Below are 22,108 nucleotides of genomic sequence, written 5' to 3'. Positions count from 1 at the left end.
GTACAATAAAAGAAAGATCAGAGAACCTGCATAGTGCATGACGTATTTATGCACCAAAACAAGAGTTTAAACTTGAAACTATCAGAGCAACCAACATATGGAAAACTTAAGATCAACCTTTACACACTCATTTTAGAACATTTTTATCATGGCAGACTTCTACATGCAGTGACACAATGCCATGTGAAAGTAAATCTGATCTGATTGGTCACTAGCGATGTATTTGAGACATGTAAAGATTTAAGGTAGGCACGTGCGTCTTTTTAATAAGGGTTAACGCACTGAGATGAATGAGCGTGCATGTCTGTGTCTGCGCATGCGCAGGTAAATGTGCACCGCTGTCTGTTTGACAGATTTAGCCTGTCAGAGTTCATTACCTGTGAGTCAGTAGGGCACTAATGAGCTGAATTAGTGGTATAATTAGCCTGAAAGAAAAGAGCATCAGCGTCGATCTCTTCTCTATGAATTTCTTTTTCTTTTGTTTTACTCCGTACAACCTGAAATTGGTGATCTCACTCACACAAGGTAGTTAGCATCCGATATTTGGTCTCTCTGAACTCGCACAGAAGTTCAGAGGTGTGTGTGTGTTTGGGGTGGGGATCTCTGGGGCCAGTGGCAGCTGGAGGGCTGTCCTGTCACGGGCGGCTGCATTAGCGGACGCCTGTCAGTGTTGGGTAAACAGTCGCTGGCTTTGAGCTGGACAGGAAGCGCTGGCAAGTGGGTAAACACAAGCCCACAAAGTGATCGTCCAGGGAGAACACAAAGCACATACACACTCACAAACAGGAAACCATCCTGACAAGAGATTGATGTAGACTCCCGATAAATCCCCTGTGACCCGGCCTGTTGCATTCCAGCAGCAATGAAGCTACTGTCTCATCCCCCGCCTTCCCCTCAGGTAAATGTCCCAAAACAGCAATGCAGCACACTTTAATGAAGTTGTCACGCAAACAGATGTTTGCCATGAACACAGCTTTGCAAACACAGTAATTGTAGTTTGCATCAAAATAACAGTTACCACAGTTACTGTTACTATAATGAAACCACCTTCATTATAAATTAAAATGACAGATTTCTTACATATTTTAAAGCAAATCCCACATACATTTTTTATGGTTTTACTGTAGCATAGTCAAACGCACAATGTACTTTTTTAATAAATCTGTCTATTAATCCATCTATTAATTAATTCAGAATGCATTACACATTCAATTCATACGTGCAATGGCTTGAATACACCTCTTTTGTCAGTTTTTAATTTGTTAGTTTTTAACATGTTTTTAATTTTTGAATTCAAATTCTTGATATTTTTGGTGGTCAGTGTCAAAAATTTGAATGATGGACTCACTGCTCTGATATCATAATAAAGAAAAATGGATGAAAGCTTATTAAAAGGATGGGATTCTTGAGTAGTTTGTAGTTTTTTTAAAATATCAGATAATGTGTCCTTTTTTTGAGAAGTCACTTGAAAATTTGATATGGTACTAGCACCCTAAATAAATAATTCATGATATTTATAAAAAGGCTTTTTTTTTTTATTAAAATCATAATGAAAAAGAAAAGTACACTTGCACTGCAGATATTGAAGGTGGAAAGAAAATAGTCATTAAGATGAAATTATTTAAATTTAGTTTTTTGAAGCCGTATGAACCCTATATGAATAAAAAGAGTACATTTGTAGAAACTTTGCACATGTATTTTAAACTAATTTTAGAGATTTCTTTATCATAGACAGTGTTATTTATTATTGACCAAGAAACCGTGGTTGTTAGTCATATTTCTGCACACAAAACTTTACATTAGGTTCACACTTGTTGTCTTATTACAGGTAACCATTTTTGGTCTACCGTGCATGGCCAGTAATTTTTAATTAAACTCCTGCTGAAACCTGCAGTCTGCTAGCAGCATTTTCTCCCCAGTATGCCCCCACACACACACAAACACACACAGAGTGTCATGGAACAGAGTTGCTAATTAATTCAATTAGCCGTCTTCCTATGTGAGGACAAATTCCCCAAGATTCAGATTAGGTAATAATGATTGTGTGTGTGTGTCCTGATTACCCTTTCCTACTGACACCAGGTGGTAAGCAGCTCCCCTGGGTATCATTTGCTCTTTTATTTTTCACATTTGTATTTGATTATCATGTCATCATGCAGTATTGTGTGCTTGACTTTACAGTTGCTTGACTTTATTTGTGAATTTGACATACAAAGACAAGGTAGTTATTTTTGTACAGTTTTTATTTTGTGTGTGTGTGTGTGAATTAAAGTGGTAGGGGTGGGCTTTAAGACAAGAATAGGAGGCAGCAGGTGACCTATTTTCTCCGTGTGTGTGTGTGTGTCTTTTGCGAGAGGTTCAATCGCACCGCTCATCCTCTCCCTTTACACTTGTCACCATGACTTCTGAACCGTTTTTGTTGTCTTTTGTTGCCTATTCACACTCCATTTATGTGTGTACAAGTGTGTTTGTGCACGTTTAGAGAAACAATCAAACAGTAAATGCTGTTGTCTTCCTCAAAATCTATAGATTGAACAGTAATTAAAATCTAAACATATTTGTTAACCCAAAACAGCCCCACAAAAGCATTTAGCTAGATTTCTTTTTATGTATAACATTTTTGAGCACTGTTCTTGTAGTTAACAGACATTTTAAGAGGTTATCTGCAAAAAATTTTAGCGTTCTTTTTCCACTAGCCAACCAGGCTTGGCCCTTAGCAACGCTGCTAACTGGGGAAGGCATGCGTTTCAGAGGGCAGTGAAGTGCTCCACATTTCCTCTAGACACAGAGGGGCAGTGGGGAGACCCTGCCGAGCCTCTTCCTCTCTGTTTTCCCCTCCTCTATCTCCCTCCTCCATGGCTCCCAGGATGTTTTGTGTGGGGGCTGTGGTCCGTGGCCCTAGTGCCAACCCTCTCACTCACCCTGGGCTGACCAGCAGCACCCGGAACATTCCGTGCTGCTAGACCCCCCTCTCAAAACACACACAGTTAATAAAATTCTTCAACTTTCCCACAGAAGCTGCGGCTTTTCTCTCCTCCTCCGGACTCCTCTCTTCCCTCTCTCCTTCCTGCTCTTTCATCCCCTCTTGCGTTTTTTTCTACTGGTCCTACTGTGAATCAAATGATCAATGCTGGAAGTTCTGTTTAAGTTTCTTGATACTGTCTGCTTTTTAGTGCTATATAATTGATCTGGATGAATAGCATTTCATTGCATTTTCCCCTGTTCTGTTTGACATCATTCTCAACCATGGACTTTAATATACACTACAGGTCAAAAGTTTGAAATATATTTTTAAGAGTTCTCTTATGCTTACCAAGGCTGCGTTTAGTTATTCAAAAACACAGAAAGAACAGTAATAGTGTATAATTTTATTAGAGTTTAAAATTGTATATACAATATATTTAAAAAAAAAGACAATTATTCCTGTAATGTGAAGTGACATTCAGCCAAGTATGGTGACCCATACTCTGCATTTAACCCATGCAACGTGCACACACAGCAGTGAACACACACACACCGTGAACACACACCCGGAGCAGTGGGCAGCCATTTTATGCTGCAGCGCCCGGGGAGCAGTTGGGGGTTCGGTGCCTTGCTCAAGGGCACCTCAGTCGTGGTATTGAGGGTGGACAGAGCGCTGGACATTCACTCCCCCCACCTACAATTCCTGCCGGCCGGAGACTCGAACCCGCAACCTTCGGATTACAAGTCCGACTCTCTAACCGTTAGGCCACGACTTCCCCAATAATGTACAGTAAAAGCAAGTTTTTCAGTAGCCATTACTCCAGTCTTCAGTGTCACATAATCCTTCAGAAATCATTCTAATATGCTGATTTGGTGCTCAAGAATCATTTATTATTATTACCAATGTTGAAAACATTTTTGCTGCTTAATATGTTTGTGGAGACCATGATAAAATACCATTCAAAAGTTCGGGGCAAGATTAAAAGGAAAAATAAAGGAAAATAAATGAACTTTATTTAGCAAGGATGCATTCAATTGATCAAAAGGGACAGTAGAGACATTTAAGATTTCAATTTCAAATAACTCCTTTTCTTTTAATGTGAACTTTCTTTTAAAGGGGTCATATGATGCTTTTTTAAAGATCATTATTTTGTGTATTTGGTGTAACACTATGTTGACATGCTTTAATGTTCAAAAAACATATTATTTTTCAAATACTGTACATTATTGTAGATCCTCTATGTCCCGCCTCTCTCAAACACTTAGTTTTCTACAAAGTCCTTCCTTCCGACAAGCGCAGTCTGCTCTGATTGGCCAACTGGCACAGTGCATTTTGATTGGCTGAATACCACAAGCGCTCGTCGGAAATGTAACGCCTCTTTCTATAATCGCGAGCTTTAGCCTGCAAAATAAAAGTAAAGACAGTTAATTATGTCCTTAGTTTTACCATCAGTTCAAGCCCGAAAGGGGAACAGAGTCGTGTGACAGACGCAGTGACAAAGCTCGTATGTGTTTACACACAAGCCGCGATTAAGACAGCTGACGCCACTGTGATGTGACTCTCTCTCCCACGCGCACACACGATGTGCAACTCCGCATTTGAACAGTCAATAGCAAATACTTAAACTAATAACAAAACATACAGTCACTGATTCAGAAGCGCCAGATTGTCATAGCAAAGTCAGAATTACCTCCTCTCCTAGGTTCACGAAACGGCGCTAAAATGCGCTGTGCACAAATGCACAACATCTGGGTTGTGCTGTTCTGTTGCAAGTAATCTTTAATGATTCCTAAATGCATCTACATTCGGAAGGCCAAATAAAGTGCTTTTGATTTCACCTAGAAACACAGTGTCTCCCTGTCATGTCTTCATCGACACTACTGCGGTTACTGAAACCATGCCGCCTTTCTTTGTGTGAACATTTGGGCGGAACATTGCACAGATATTTCCACATCGTGACGTACACGTGGGGGCGTGTTTGAACGAGCCATTTTAGGGGGGGGGGGGGGGCGCAGTCTTAACTTTGATAAAGAATATCTCTTTGGTTTTGAGACTAGTCTTTGCAACTTCAGGGATCTTATCTATGCACAATCAGCTTGTAACACTCCAAAGAGAAAGGGAAACTTGAAATCGCATCATATGACCCCTTTAATCAAAGAGTCCTGTAAAAAATGTAGCACAGTTTTCACAAAATAATTAATCAGCAAAAGCTGTTTTCAACGTTAATAATAATAAAAAGAACATTTGATAATAATTAATAATTGAGCACCAATCCAGCATATTTGATTTCTGAAGGTGTGCATGTAAATACAACTGAAAAAATAGCAGGACTGGTCTCATAAGAAAGTGAACTGTTATTGGTCGCTTTACAAATTGCTTGGACCGCCCCTTCCTGTCGTCTTCAGTGTCAAGTAAAGCTTTGTGAACCAGATGTTATGCTTATAATCAAATGTCTGACTTTAGTTTGACATCAACAGGTGATTGCTATATGCCTCTCTCCTGTGTGTGTGTGTGTGTGTGTGTGTGTGCACTTGTGACTGTGAGGTGTGAGGCTAGCTGTGACCTTAGACAGAAAATCTTTGAGTGTGCTGTGGGGGGTTCAGGTCCGTCAGCATGGCTTTGCTGCTTTGATTAAGAAGGATGTCACTAAACCATCGATCCCCTGGGCTATTGATTACCTATTTTTATCCATCTGCCTCTCTGATAAAATGTTATCTCCTCTGCACTCTGGCCCCTGACATCCGTACATGGCTAATTTGTAATCAGGTTGTCTGAGTTTAACCCTTTGAGACACAGTTGAGTTCATCTTTCAAAGCCCATCATGGCTGTGCCGTTGAGCAGTGGATAGACCATGTCAACATGGAATTAAATAACTTGGGGAATTTATTATTACTTTAAGCATGATATTTGCGATATATTTTATTATTATTTACATTTTTTGTTTATTTAAAGTAATTGGTGGTTTTTAATGCACTTACAATAATAGATTTGATTTACACACTAGTGCAATGGTCTCCTATATGTCCCGGTAGACTATGTGCAAGACTTTATTTGTGAGCTGATATACATCTCTGGTATTTCTGTTAATAATTTGAATACTTTCAATAATAATGTCAGTTATGTTGTACATCATTTTTTGTTTGTCTCTTTTTGGCATTTTAAATAAGATTGTTAATATAACTACTTTTAAATCATTTTGATAATCATTTTGATCATTTGAAATAATTATAAGACATTTTGGGCCCTGGAAGTTTTCAGACCCCCTGGCGGACAACCACTTGACCACTGGACAACATAATGCTCATGAAAAAATTAATAGATATACACAATTTTATTGAAAAAAAATACACTAAATTTGCATAAAAACTTTTTAACCCTAAGCCTTATTTACACAATATTTAGTATTGTCAAATTTTAAATATTGGACAATTTAAACAAATGGTCTATCGCTAGAACACAATTTTTTTTTCAACAAATTTGTGCAACCAATCACATTTCTCTCACATTTGAGAGAAATTTAAAACTGCTGTGAGGCATAGAAGTACAGTCCATCGTACATTTGTGCATCTTTTGCTGGAATTGTGCTTATCATTCAGATGATAAAACATCCACAAGTCCTAGTCTATGCTTCTCCATCACAAACAAAAAAAATCAAAAATCAAAACCTGAAAATATAAGTGACTACATTGGCGTTTAAGATTTTTGTCTTTACGTCTGTGATCATCGGCTGTCCACTTTGTTCCTGTCCAGATGCTCCTTTTGAGGAGGAATTGTGACGGTAGGATGTCTGTTCTTTGGTCTCATGGGTTTGGACTCCCTGAGGGGCAACTGTGTTTTAGGGAACAGCTCAATATCCTCTGCCCGACTCACTTCCCCTACTCGGGGGTATCAGAACTCCCTCTGCCCCTCAGATAGGAGCTGAAGCTGAACTAATCCCGAGTTGTCTGAGAAAGGCTGTTTACTCTGCGGGGATTAACAGAGATTAAGCGCTATCATAGCACAGTTTGAGGAGGGGATGCTGTAAACGATCCAACGATTGCTGATGGCCCTGTTCATGGTTACCCTGTCAAACGCACACTTGCGTTCTTACACTTCTATGCCACTTCAGTGTATTGCTTGCTTTCTCTCTGTTTGTTTTTTTGTTGAACTTGTTCATTATTAAGGCCCTGATTTACAAGGAGAATCAAACTGGTGACTAGGGCTGAGCATTTAATACACAGAGCCGTAGTTCACTGACAAGCTACGCAATATTGCGTTCATAATCACAGATGAATCGCATTCGATTATGAACGCGATATTGCGTAGCTTGTGAAGGAGATTAACCACTAATCACAGAACCGGCTTTACTGACTTGATGCTCATGATCATCGCATTTGAATATTTGCACAGCCCTATAGGTGTGATAAACAAAATCAGGCCAGACTATTAGTTTGGAGTTCATTTTGTGAAACTCTCCACAAGTTCTGTCCACAAATTTTGCGATGATACGCAAAATACACCCAAGTAAAAATATGAACACACTGGAGAGCTGCTTTATAGTAAAAACTTAAGTTGTAGTTCTAATTGAAAGCCACCCTAACACCGTTTCTTCATGTTTAATACTGTAAAGTGCTTGCTTTAAAGCATTCTCTTGTATTAAGTGCTATATAAATAAACATGTGACTTGACCGAAGTGCTGAATTGCGGAGCTGGTGCAACATATCCACATCGCTATGATCAGATGCTTTCTTAACTGCTGTTTTCTCACCGCTGTCATTTTTGTAAATATTTACTTACACGCGTTTTGTTGAAAGCACAAACCACATATTTACATATTCATCGAATTGCCACTCCCAGTAGAATGGATGGCATCAGGATGTTTGCTAACAGTATGCCACTTCTCAGGTAATGTACTTTTTTTTCTTTTTTTTTTTACCCTTTAGTAGGACTGAGCAATAAAACGATAATGATAATTATCGCAATATAACTTATTAAAACGATAACAAGAGTTTGCTAAATGTTTGATATAATGTTGATGTGACAAAAGTGGAACACAACTGCGCTACTCTTTTTAACCGCCAAAAACCGGCCCGATTATATTACAAGTGACTCTGTGATTTAAACTAGTTTAAAGCCAGATGAAACAGCGCTGTCAAACAGGAGAAACACTGTGTGCAGCAATACAGTCAGAACGCTTTTCAATCATCAAATTGCCATTGTATTAAATTTACATCTGCATCTTAACTCAAGCTACTACTACTGTCAATTCAAGCTACTGTCAAATGTGCATTTCTAAGAGACAGAAAATGTAGTATTATTAATATTGCAGCCTGCACTGCAAACTGTGCTGAAGATACACATCATCAAAATCAGGCGACGCAAGCCTGTTTCATGGTTTTTCATTCATTAGAACATGCAGAAAATAAGAAATACATTTTTCTATTAAGATAATTATTTTGTTAAGGAAAAATGACAGCAAAAGTGTAAAGAATTCAAGAACGTGAAGTGTTTGTGATGTTCTGACCACAATTAATGGTCTGGTTTCTACAACTTTCACTTAAGACCAATAACCTATCTTTAAACTTGAAACAGATAAAGGCTTATTGTGATAATTGCTGATATTGACTGATATGAAAAATTTTATTGTGATGATTTTTTTTTTTTACCATATTGGTCATCCCTACCCCTAAAAAATTGTTGATGTGAGTGTATTGCGGCCTTTACAGAAATTTACAGACATAGACAGCAACCATTCAGAATGTCTCCTGTGGTTATACTGTTTCTATTCTGCTCAGTATAATATTTTTTCTAGTGTATTAAGGTCTAGATGCTGCTGTGTGTAATAGAGATGTGAGAGCTAGTAAATGTTTGGCGCAAGACTGGGAACGAAATCAAAAAGCTGTACACGAATCCCATCAAATTTGAAATGTCAGTTGGAATGAGAGCCAGATGAAAACATGCCACCGGTGGTGTGAACCATGTGTTGACAGCCCAGCATTATTTCAATCCTGAGCCTAAATCTGGTTTGTGTGTGTGTGCTTTCAGAGAGGAACGTGAGCGCTGGATCAGAGCCAAATATGAGCAGAAGTTGTTTTTGGCATCGCTGACGTGCACAGAGCTGACTTTGGGACAGCAGTTACTGCGGGCCACGGCGGAGGAAGACTTGCGCTTCGTGGTCATACTGCTGGCCCACGGCTCTAGAGATGAGGTCAACGAAACCTGTGGGGAAGGTGATGGCCGGACAGCCCTACACCTGGCCTGCCGCAAGGGGAATGTTGTGATCACGCAACTGCTCATATGGGTACGAGCTACTTTTATTTATTTTTTTTTACGCACTTTTTCAATATAATTTTCTGATATTGTATCAGACTGATGTAGATCATTTTTTAAATATTTATAAATCTATCCAGTGTTGGGGGTAACACATTACAAGTAACTTGAGTTACATAATCAGATTACTTTTTTTTAAGTAAATAAGTAATGCATTACTTTTTCATTTACAGTAAAATATCAGAGTTACTTTTTCAAATAAGTAACGTCAGTTATTTGTTTTCCCATTTATTGACTAACAGCTTTCCTGTTCCCATGTTGAGAAAAATCAGCAGTAAGTGCAGAGGCGTTGTGTGCAATGTGTAAATACAATAGTTTCTGTAGTTCTAGACTAAATATGAACATTTACTCATCTCACTTGCACAAAATCAGATTTAGTATTCCTCAAAATGAATAAAAACTAGGGGTGTCAAAGCTAATGCGTTAATAACGCGTTAACGCAAATCAATTTTAACGGCACTAATTTTATTAACGTGCGATAGCGCCTAGTGGCAAATCTTTAGGGTTTGCCCAAACCTTATTTAGGCTAGTTTCTGAGACTCGCTGCACTGCCGCGTGAGTGTGAGGTCTTGCTGTCCCAACACGCACACACACACACCTCTCTCTGTGTGTCTGCTCTGTTCAGTGAGTGGCGGAGAGGAGCAGCGCTTTCAGTTAAACAGATATTATGTTGCTTCTCTAATTTTACATGCAAGTATAGCCCAAATCGCAGTACAACTATTGTCTTTATCTTATGTGTATTTGATTTCATCCGACGACGGCTCGATTATCAAGATGTTTGTGCAGATTAACATCTTGGAAGGGAGAGCTGATTATGTTGTCTTAATGGGTCGTGTTTCAGTCACTATTTCATATTCACCCCGTTGTCTTACAACAGAAACAGTAAAATATATCAATATATCAATTTTGCATGTTCAGAAGAAGTGAGCTGCCCTGTAAACAGGTTTGTGTAAGTAAATTGCTCAGTGCAAAGAAAGAGAAGTAATGGGAACCTGGTATTTATTTTTTCATGTGTCTAATAGACATGAGCAAGTTCTTTTGAAAAACATCAATGACCTTTGAAACATGTCTAGTCTTCATACTCTGTTGACTATGGTTTCAATTATAATAAACATACATTTGCATAAAGCATCCATATTTGTCCATGCCCATTTTGATTAGAGTATTAAACTTTTAGACCAAATATGTGCGATTAAGTTGCGATTAATCATGAGTTAACTCGTGACACTCGTGCGATTAAATATTTTAATCGATTGACAGCCCTAATAAAAGCTTAAATGCAAACACAGAATATGACGCAAAAACCTGCAATAATTAAATATGCTAATAATTTCATTTACATTTCCATCAGCCTGAGGCTTATTCATTTCACTTTTGGTGTGAAAGATCTTTTACATATGGCAAAAATATATTTAAAAAAAATATATTATAAACATACAAGCAGGCCAAGCCCAGATGAGAAAAAGTAACGTAATGCATTACTTTCCATAAAAAGTAACTAATGCAATTAGTTACTTTTTTTAAGGAGTAACTTATTATTGTAATGCTCAAAACAAAGTTTTGAGATAAGGGACCTTATTAAAATGTTAATGTAATATTAAAACTTATAATATTTTTATAATATGAATAAAAATAACTTTAATGCCGCACATGCAGAGGCGCAGGTATAACACCTGACAGCTGACTTTCCCTCATTTACTCTAATTTTCATTATTTAAATATACTTTTCTGTTCTTAGGATCATAATAATAGTATTCTCTCTCTCTCTCTCTCTCTCTCTCTCTCTCTCTCTCTCTCTCTCTCTCTCTGTAGTACGGCGTTGACATCATGGCACGGGATGCTCACGGCAATACAGCACTGGCATACGCACGGCAGGCTAACAGTCAGGAGTGTATGGACGTCCTCCTGCAGTACGGGTGTCCTGACGAGCGTTACCCGCTCATGGCCACCCCAAACCTGTCACGCAGGAACAATAACCGCAATAACAGCTGCAGCAGCATGAACAGTGCAGTTATATGAGAAGGACACTCACATACACACGAACATGTATTCTGGTCAGCACTCCTCCTCCCTCCCTACATACACCTTCATATGTACAGCTCCACCACTACATCAGAATCATGAGACTATACCAGACTCAAGGGAAAGACCCCGACACTGATGACGATGAAGAAGCATGAGCAGAGCTACTGTGTTTGCCTGACTTTACAATCTCACTGGTTGAAAAAGTTGTCATGGTAAGGGCTTGGCCAATCATGTGTCATCCATCTTTTTTTGTTTTTGGGAGAGTGTCCCACATCTAATGTCTCGCTGCATTGTGGAACGAAAATTAAAACAATCCCGGACTTTGGTTTTCTGACTGTGCCAGTTTAAGCTACCAAGTGCATGATGGGAGAATAGAGTGTGGGTTTGGTAACTGATGAGCAGGTGTCACATCGGCGTTCTGCTCCGTCTCTAATAGATGAATGATGGGGCAGCATGGGATACTTTTACGCTGGATCTTCAAAATGACCCAGACAAACCAGAGAACTTCACTTGGTCGTGTGTGTCTGGACTTCCGTCTCACCACTTTGACACTGATTTTTCTGTCTGATCTCATTCTTTGCATCTGTTCTTACTCTTTTACATCAGTGTGTCAATTATGTCTTTTTTTAAAGGAATGTGAAAGGATGAAATGCCAATTTTTGGAAAACACCCAAATATTGAGTCCTAAGTTTGAATCTGACATGGTCTTTTAAACTGTTTTTGTTTTAACATTGTTGAGTAACATTTGTCTAAGTGCTCATTACTGGACCAACGGAAGATTCTTAAAATCAAGTGTTGTAAGATGTACGTTTCTCAAAAGTAAAAGGGAATTGTGCTTTTATTTAGCAGATTTTTTTATCTTTGACCACATTTATCTAGCCTTAAATGTCGCCCATCCATCAGCTCACAGTGAAGTGTGCAGACACCGATTCAGATGAACCATATTTCAGAAGTGAAATAATCCAGAAGAGCAGGGCTGAAGCTCAGACCTCAAGTGTTCATCATTAAAATCTCCACAGAATATCAGGAAAACACAGGACTTTTTGTCATGGAAAGACTGAAGTTTGCTTCAGAGTCCAGAACCTCATGTATCTAAAAGAAGTGAAGGGCTCTCTGGGTCTTCAGTCCCGATCTGTACATACTCTTCTTCCTTCTCTTTCTCTCTCATTCAGTAGTGTACCATATAGAAAAGCATTTCAAGAAAACTCTCCCCCTGACAAAAGGCATTATTATATATTTTTATCTCACCCCCTTCATGTTTCAGTGCAGTCTGAAGTTGCAAGTGTGCCTGTTTGAGTCGAGTTCACTCTTTCTCTGAATCGTTCTTCATAGCTTAGTTTTCCTCCTTGCCTTTGTCTTCTTCCTTTATCATGTGTCAAGGAGTATTAAAGCAATACAAAGTCCAAATTCAGCCAGGTAGACACAGGAGTAATAGATTTTCACCGCATTTTGGACGTCACCACAGCAGTCTGAGCTGCCGTTGTTATCGAGAGACGTAAAGTCGATATAAGACTCTGTCTCAGGACGTATATATATCATTACAGGAGATCCCATGAAGGCTTTGATATTGACTTATTCCATAATATGATTTGATGGGCTTTGATTATTTAATCTCAGCTCCCATTGATTTTCTCTTCACTAGGTAGTAGAAATGTGAAGGTACTTGGCTTAGGGTTGAAGATGGGAGAAGATCTGTGTTGTAGAATGTATATTCCGCAATACAAATGATCTGGAAAGTCTTTAAGCTAGTTGATAGACTGTGTAGAGAATCTTAACTAGTTTTTCTGAGCTTTCAAAGGAAAGCGGTGAGAGTTGAAGCTTTAGTGAAGGACGTGAGAATAGAAACTAAGAGAGAAACATTGAGGTATGTTGATTTTCAGCTCGTAAGGGTGCAGTTTTCGCCTTGTGTATATATAACGTAGCAGGCCTTTAGAGGCTTTACCACAATAACCATTATTTATGACTAAATGCACTACAGAACACAGATCACTTGTTGTGAAGAACCCACAATATAATGTCCACTCTGAATCCTTTCTGTGGAAAAACAGTTGTTTTTGTTTTTGATCTTTTTGCATGAATGGATGTAAATGTTCTCTTCCTTGTGTAAATGTCTTCGTCTTCATAAAAATGACTGTACCCTGACAGGTGACGCTAAAGAGTCTTACCATTTTAATATGAAAAATATGATACTTTTTATCAACTTGTGAACTTTTTTTTTTTTTTTGTCTGTCCTCCCATCTGCTTCTGTAATTCTTCTCCTTGGGTAAAACGTCTTTTTGGATCATCTGTCCATCTGTAACTGAATAAAGAAAGCATGAATGAGCAAAATAAACAAAAATCCAACCAATACCGTAACAGCAACCAAAGCATCACGTCACCCCTTGCAAGCAAATAATGGAGACTTAAAGGGGGCTTTATCAGTACCTTCCAAGTTGCTTGAACATATCCTTGGTTTTATTTCCGTTTCCATTCGCCAGTCGCTTTGTGTAAATAGATGTAAAAATGGAAAACCTTGTTTTTGTTTGTGTTTGTTACCTCATTTCAATGACAGTCTCCATGTTATGTTCAAACCCAAGAGACCCGTTTAATTATTTATGAATATGCTAATCTGAAAGGGGAGGAGCTCTCACACTACTTGGGTTTTGCATTTGTTCCTTTATTCAGTCAATTGGCATCACAACTATCATTCTGAGTCGAATTATCGGTGTTGTATTTCTAATTATTATTGTTATTGAGTTTGTGTCAGCTGTACAGTACTGTTGAAAAATTATACCTGATGCAGAGTCTTATACTGTATGTGTCTCTTTTCAATAAAAAGCTTCTTAATATAATGTTCTCTCTTGATTTTTACCCTTTTATGTTGAATTGTACCAAATTACATGGGTTCAAGGAGAAAGAAAATACACCCACATTATTTAACTTTGTAATATATTTACTCATAAGATTTATTTATTATTGGTTACACTTTATTTTAAGGTGTTCTTGTTACAGTGTAATTACACATTTAAATACTGAATAATATTAATTAACATGTACTTACATAGGGTTAGGTTTAGGATTAGGGTTTGGTTTAGGGTTTTTGCATGAAATTATGCACAATTTTGTGCTAATACTATAGAAAAGAAGTGTTTAAAAGAAGTGTTTCCAAACTTTTGACAAGTACTTCACATATTTAAATATCAGTTATGTATACAATAAGTAACTGTAATAATATAAAAGTATAAAGCATTGATAGATAGATAATATTAGTATATGAGCATTCATTTAAATGTGTATTTCTATTTAAATAGATATTATATATACAATATTAACTTTATTAAAATGTGTAATAATTGATTCATAATATTAATATGTTTTACATATACTTTGGCTTTTTCTTCAAAGTATCTCTGTAGGTTTTTACTTTACAGATCTCAAATACAAATCAACTGAAAATGTTCAGGCAAGTAAAGTTATAAGTATGTTTTGCGCTTCCCGAACGCCTGGGTTCGTCAGCAGGTGCGGTCCGCTCTCTGGCCTCCGCGGTGCAGATGAAGGCGTTAAAGCCGGACCCTGCCGGCTCACTGTGTCTCTAATGAGATAAAGATCCTCTAATCCCCTTCTCATCCTCTCCCTCTCAGGAAGAGAGCCGCAGCTCCACAAAGCATCCAAAGAGGGGATGCGGGGCTTGATTCTGCCCCCACAAAAGCCCCCTGACCGGGAGGACAAAAGGGGCCTCAGCGGCCCAGGAAAACAGATGTAATTAAAGAGATTAGACAAGGCAGAAAGGCAGAGGGAGAAAAAAAGAGCAATCTATAGAAAGAGGAAATGTTTCGTGGTTGAGAGGGGAAGTGGGAGCGTGCTTATGAGTTAGAGACAGGAAGTGTGTTTGTTTTCTTATAATTCCTTTCACAAACATTTGCGGCTTGTAAGCTGTTGAAGGTTGACAGGCTAAAGGAGCCATGGGAAATGAATCCTTAAAATGTCAGTGGTGGTCCAGAACCACGAAACCCTAAAGCATCTTGTCCAGATCTACTCTGATCATCTCTCATCATAAATCAGTTCCACTTAGAAATCCAATGAGGCAAAGCACTGGTTCAGTGCATTAACAGAGCTGTTCATCTATCATGATATGTGTGTGTGTGTGTGTGTGTGTGTGTGTCCCTCTCAAACACACAATAATGGCATTAGAAATGCTAGAGAAGCCCTGAAATGAGGCGTGAGCTGCACCATCATGTTGTGATGATAATCCAAATGTTCAGAGAGAAAGAGCTGGGAAATCACATCCTCTAATCTTGGCGTGCATAGATGGGTGCGTTGTCACATTTTGTTTTAATCTTAAATTTTGTTAACATCTGTTAAATCAGTGTATCAAACTTTGAGAGAATCACATATTTCTCTGCTACAAATTAATAAATCTATTTCTGAATTGGGTGATTTAAAGTCAAGTGCAAAGAGTGCTGTACTTGACACCCACTTCCAAGCTAGGGTGTGATACTTTCAAAAAAACATTTTTTAATTGCATTCAAATGGTTGTGCCCCTGTCTTCATTTTACTGTAAACACCTTTATTCAAAATGGCCAAAATATAAGAAATTCAGTCCAAAACAGAAAGCTGTATTCAAAATTGTCAAAAGTTTTTTTTTTTTTTTTTATAAAATATTTAATTTAATATATTGCACATTTGATGCCTGTTCTGTCATTTACCATCCACTGACATGATCAGGAATTACTATAATCCAGACAAGAAATTATTACTTGCTTTAAAAGTTTTTTTTTATCCTATAAATCTATATATATATATATATATATATATGTGTGTGTGTGTGTGTGTGTGTATTACAGTGTTTTCATATTCGTAGATTATTAATAATTGTTTGGTGTTACATCTCACACCTATATACACAAACTGACTGCTTAATGCTCTTTGGAAAAAAAAAAATATTTATAGCAGTTGTGAATGTTACTGTAAAATAATAATATTGGGATTTTCCCATATTAGCCGAATTATATTTATGAGGGTAAAAAAAAGCAAAAATTAACATCTATAAACTACTGCTTCATTTTGTGATAAATGATCTAGATCTCACATAAATCACAGACATAGTTTGTTTATTACGGGTAAAGAAAAATTCAATAAACTGAATTAGGTATTTGATGTTTTATATGTAGGTTTTTCTGACAATATATAGATCTATAAATGAAAAAAAAACTTTATAATTACAGTAAATTTGCCATAATTAAAAAAGTTTTAATTTAATAAAAACACTCCTGTTAAAATGACTTAGAAAAATTGTTTTATATTACAAAAAAAAAAAAAAAATCAGATGTATCTTTGTCTTCCTCTTATTACTTTGTTGTTTAATATAAATGTGAGAGAAACTTCTCAGCATATGTGTGTGTGTTTCAGTCGTCTTATTGGTTCTTCAGCCGGTGCTCTCCATCAGGATTAATCATTGGAGGTTAATTTGACGCTGTTAATTTAGTGCAGGAGGGACATGCTGGAGTGAAAAGCTGAGGCCCGAGCCAATCCCCCCGGGCCCATTTATCTGTCAGCCACCACGGCCAGCCTTGATTACAATTTGCTAAAAATTCATTAGAGTTAAGGCAATTGTCAGATCTCTCTTTCTCTCGCTCTCTGTCTCCCATCACTGTTCCTCTTGAAATGTCTTTCTGCCCAGGTTTCGTGTTTCTCATAATGCACTGTCTATTTTCCAACATCAACCAGACCAACACATTTCAATTGTCTAACTGCTGGTGTGTGTGTGTGTGTGTGTGTGTGTCTCAGTGATGATGAGGCACTGATGATGTCTGATCTATTGCATTATACATCTATAAATCTACTACTAACAATAATTCAGTTCCTCTGTTAAGAAAAATGTGCATTCCAGTTCAATAATGAAACGTCAGCCTGTAAAACAATGCAGTATTAATAACTTTTTGTCTCACATTACAGTTTACTCTCCATTCACAAATGCACACGACTACAAAAAAAACATGTTCTTAATATGTAATGATTTTGCAAATCAGATTGTTATTACACATTGTTATTATTCATGTATACATTGTAATTATTATAAAGTAATTAATTACATGCACACTCTAAGAATGTCTTTTTTTTTCATTTACCAATACTCACCAATTTATACTTGCTTAAAATCTTAATTCTTAAAAAATCATATTAATAGTAGGGTAAATATGTTCTTAATTTAAAAAAGGTTACATATGATGCATATTACAAATGTTACTTATATTAATTGTATTTCAATAAATAATATACTTGGATGGTTATTATGAATCTGTTAAGTTTGGACATTCAAAAGTCGTAATTGACATAAGTGGGTTATTGTTTTTGTTTTGTAATCAGTCAAATTTGAATTTGAACGAGTGTGTATAAATGGTTAAATCTGGCAGAATAATATAATATTTCGTGGAGCTTTCATGCAGACGCAAATGCAAAATATAAAGTTAATATGATTAAATACAGCATTAAGAATGAATAAATAAAGCACTAAGTAATTAAAGCACAACAATTATCGTTATTTTTTAAAGTCATTGTTTTGATTTATAGATATACTTTATCGAAATGGGTTTAGGAAAAAATATGAACATAAATAGGCTATAGAAATGTCAAGAGCTGCGATGTGTAAATGCGATTATTGTATTGTAATCAATTGTGTATACCGCAGAGGCTGTTTATGCGAAATGATATTTGATTTACATTTGCGTCTCAAGGTTTCCCGACAAGTCCCGTGTGGGCCGAATAAGCTCGTTACTTTTCTTCCTTTAACACGAGACAGGTCCGAAGATCAAGGCTGGCAGATCATCGAGGGCAGAAACTGCGCAGAACAGATTTATGCAGTAAAACAATTATTAAATATTGTTTCAAATGATGTAGAAAAAATAGACAAAAGTTGCACAAATAATGTAAAGAAAAAAGTCAACGCTTGTTAAAATTAGCCCACTCAAACCACGACTGTATTTGAGATTATGAACACTTTATTTTCTTCCACACGCGCACTGAAGTAAATGACGTAATTACGTGTTGCATTTAAAAAAAAGACGAATTTCTTTATAATTGTTTATGGTCCAGCTTTAATCCACACAATATTCTGAAGTCAGTAAATTCATGAAACATTAGCAAGTTTTTTTTTTTCTCACAATATTAAATAAATTAGCAGCGTGCCCGTGACGTCTGAAAAGGTTACAGAAAAAAGGAATGAATGCAAGAAAACAAGCAAAAAATGAAAATAAAGGCTATTTACCATAAAAAATAAAGAGCACATATTTAACAGGTCGTTTTATAACTTGGAGGGAATTGTGTTAATTTTACTATTAATTGAATTATATTGTGTTCTAGAGACCAGAAGTGCTCCTTTTAGGATAGTATTAATCTCTGCCATAAACACCAGAACTAGACAGTCACACAAAACTAAACATAAATACATAGTGGAATTTTCGTGGTTTGGTCCAAAGTTGGAAATAAAACTGCAGTTTCTCCCAGTATTGAGGTCTTAGTTCGAGTTGAGTCTGTTGCTTCTTTTTCCTCGTTAGAACAACGCTGTCGTTTAAACGAAAAACTATGTATAGCACAAACTATCGGCTGGATAGCTCGCGTGTCCTGGGTTCCTCAGAAACATCAGCCTCGAGAACAGTTTGGTCATATTTAGTATTCTCTGATTTGTCTCTTAGTCCTCTAGTATCTAAACCCAGTGTATCAAGGTCTGGCCTGTTCTAACTGTTGGTGTTGGCTGCGTATTGCAAACCGACTAACATGCACCGGAATGGGCACCACAATTTTGGGATTTCTGGAGGGCTCTCCGGTTTTGGAGTTCACATTGCCCGCTTTGACCCGTTTCCACTTGGCTCTCCGGTTCTGAAACCAGATCTTGACCTGCACCTCGCTGAGCTTTAAGGCATGGGCGATCTGTGAGCGTTCTGTGAGGGATAGATATTTCTTACAGTGAAACTCCTTCTCCAGTTCTAAGAGCTGCTCGCTCGTAAAAGCGGTCCTCCTTCTCCGATTTTTCCCGGTGGACGTGGTGTTTCCGGCTCCATTCCCGCCGTGGACGCCATCGTCCAGTCCTCCGTTGGCGTCTCCATCTTCCTTCTGACACATGGCGTTACCGGGCCCATTATCATCGGAGCTGTAATCTAAATCACTGTCCATGGAGAAGCTCTCGTCTTTCCTGTGACACTCATCCTCCTTCGTGTCGTCTTTGTTGTGACCTCGCACTATGGGAATAAAATAAAAAAGCAGATTTAATTTGAGAACTGCCTGAGGCTATGAGAATAACACATCTAAACAATAATTCGCTGTGGGGAAAGTTGTGTTTATTATTGGGAAAATTTGTGTTTTCTTGAGAATCTTATCTGGTCTTGTCTTGCAACACGTTCTTCCTGTTTATTGCAGGTTGCAGCCACTTTTACGCGCAATTACGCACGGTGATAGATCCCTTAGGAAGGCTGTTTGTACACCTCAAAACAAGACTTCTGAAACCGGCTTAAAAGTGTTCCCCCTTCCACAACTCTTTAGATTATTTGTCTTTTCATCTCATTTCTAGTTTTCTGAAAATGTCATGTACATAGGCCTACCATATTCTTCAGTATCAGATAGCTAATTTTCTTTACGTTGCAGGCATAGGCTACTAAATGTTGGACTACATTTATTTTATTCTGCATACATATCCAGGCGACAGTGAATTTTGCTTACAGTTTTATGGACATTTAAACACCGCTGGTCCTCCGATCCCTCAATTAAAACGAGCTAATTTAGTCATTGATGACAGCTCGGCCTCAGGCGCTATTCCCTGAAAATGTGATAATTCACGTGTGTTATACTGAAATTCTTTAAGCCACAATCTTGACATTTTATTTCCGGAGGATTTTATATAATTATTTATGTCCCACATTCATGTCCCTCATCGGTGCGACTGGGTAAATTGAATTTAAGTGAAAAAATTTATTTTCAGCGTAAAGCAGACTGATTAAGAGTAGCCTACACAATTTGTTTCTAGAATGCAGAATAAACCGTATGACATGTTAAGATGTATAATTCCAATCATTTCTAGATTATACATATATTTTTTTTTTACATTTTGAGAAGTGTTTGAGAATTTAAGAATAGAAAAAATAATAACAGGATACGTTTTTAAATATTAGTCTGTTATATTTTTAAAGACAGCTATATTAGGTTAATCTATTCAGAATGCGCACTGAAAACAACGCGTGAAGAGTTCTGTTTTGGCCTCACCTGTAGAGGTGTGCACGGACTGCGAGTCGTGAAATGACGGAATGGTCGCTGAATCTTTCGTTGGAAACGTTTTCCCATCCTCTCCATCCAAACGAATATCCTGAGATTTATCGAACATGGCGTGAATAGACTGAGAGCCGAGCTTCCTCGCCGCGTCCTGGTGCTGCTGGGATGGCGAGGTGGAGAAGCCGCCGGGTAACGTGGCCATCAGCGTGGATGTGAGCGCCATGCCCTGCGCCAGGCTGGAGCAGAAGCCGCTGGGTAAGCCCGGGATCGGGTGGTGAGGATGTGTCGCGGGGAGACCGCTCTGAGGAAGAGTCGGAGGAGGCGGAGGTAGCACCACTGACCGATAGGGCATAAACATGGGATAGCCCGTGTACACGAAATGTCCCGGACTGGGCTGCGGTGGACCTCCGATGAGCGAGTCAATGCTGAATGCAGTGGTGCTTCCCACCGGACGCTGCATCATCATGAACGGTGAACTGAAAGCTGCACTCATATGATCTTATATAAACAGTTTATGAAGTCCTGAAGTCTGCGGGAGCAGCTGTCTCCCCCGTGCTGCTTCTCAGATGTGGATGTTACTGCTGCACGGTGTCATACACTGACACTGGTAAATAATCCTGTGAACGACTCTCTGAATGTGCAGTTCACAAAACCGTTGCATCTGTTTCGACTTATTATAAACTATTTTTTCTTTCGTTGTAAGAATAGAGCGAGACAAGTGCATTGACACGCAAACACCGGACGCAAATCCCCTTGCTGAAAAATGTCTGGTCGAGCATCTCAGATGAGCTTTATCGTCCTCCTTTGAGTTATATCAGCGTCCTTGTCCCTTCTGCTTGGCCGCGTTTCATTTCAACCTGATGGAAGTCACAATAAATTGCTCCTCGCAGCATCAGCTGTGACCATCTACTGAAGTGTGAGTTTGAATTACGCTCCTTCTGTTTAAGCGTCTCCACCATGCGCTCTGGCCACGCCCACCGCGACTCCGCGCTTGCTATTGGTCTGGTTTCATCCGTTTATGTGGAACCGTCCTGGCGCTCCAGAGCCGCGAGCGTTGCGCTGGCTGCTGTCTCTTAAATTAGAACGTCACAAACTAACACAGTCTCACATTCCAAAACAGTCAAAACAAGAATCGTGTGAGATGTGATCTGATGTGTATTTTGGCACTGCAATTGCATTTAATAGTTGTGCTAATGTTCTTCTTGATTCCACTTAATGAAAACTACCCTTTGGCCAGTGTTTGCATGCTCTGAGATGTAAATTTGTAAATTAATAGAAAAAGCATATACAAAACCAATAAATGTCAGCTGCAAATAGCATTAATAAAGAAATACATTTTTAAAACCTTTGAAATTCTTACAATTTGAATTCAATATACCCCATTAAACCTTCTCAAAGCTATTATGTATATGAATGTTTTCAACATAATTGGACTGAAATAGCATCCTTACATCTGTTTCTAACTGAAAACGCACACACAGATGACACGCATAATGACATGATCCTGTGCCCTTTATAGCAGTCAGTCATCACAAGATGTCATTTCAGACACTTCTGTGTGAATCAGCTGTT

General features: G+C 38.1%; 2 protein-coding genes across 3 annotated transcripts in view; one reads left to right on the top strand and one right to left on the bottom strand.

Annotated features, from left to right (window-relative positions):
• LOC306845164 (arf-GAP with GTPase, ANK repeat and PH domain-containing protein 1-like) overlaps nt 1-14,128 on the top strand; it is a 176,277-nt gene extending 162,149 nt beyond the window's left edge. For both annotated transcript variants that reach the window (XM_079377804.1, XM_079377803.1), the window contains exons 17-18: nt 8,990-9,245; nt 11,087-14,128. In XM_079377804.1, coding sequence (XP_079233930.1) covers nt 8,990-9,245; nt 11,087-11,293 — 463 coding nt within the window. In that variant the 3' untranslated portion in view covers nt 11,294-14,128. The remainder of the gene's footprint in view (nt 1-8,989; nt 9,246-11,086) is intronic.
• Nucleotides 14,129-18,261: 4,133 nt separating this feature from the next.
• LOC306844672 (homeobox protein GBX-2-like) lies at nt 18,262-21,454 on the bottom strand. Its single transcript, XM_079376974.1, has 2 exons — nt 20,531-21,454; nt 18,262-19,512 (listed from the first exon to the last, which is right to left on the bottom strand). The coding sequence occupies exons 1-2, from the start codon at nt 21,027-21,029 to the stop codon at nt 18,995-18,997; spliced, it is 1,017 nt and encodes a 338-aa protein (XP_079233100.1). The 5' UTR covers nt 21,030-21,454; the 3' UTR covers nt 18,262-18,994.
• Between the last annotated feature and the right edge of the window lie 654 nt (nt 21,455-22,108).

Source organism: Barbus barbus (assembly GCF_936440315.1).
Source record: "Barbus barbus genome assembly, chromosome: 25".
Taxonomy (NCBI): Eukaryota; Metazoa; Chordata; class Actinopteri; order Cypriniformes; family Cyprinidae; genus Barbus; species Barbus barbus.
Note: the sequence above shows the minus strand (reverse complement) of the source record. Positions and strands in the feature narration are given on the sequence as shown.

What these genes read in the sequence shown, in the direction of transcription:
- LOC306844672 (XM_079376974.1), bottom strand. Translation starts at nt 21,029, where the DNA reads ATGAGTGCAGCTTTCAGTTCACCGTTCATGATGATGCAGCGTCCGGTG. An exon ending in GTCCGTGCACACCTCTACAG is followed by an intron (nt 19,513 to 20,530) that starts GTGAGGCCAAAA and finishes TTATTCCCATAG; the next exon opens with TGCGAGGTCACAACAAAGAC.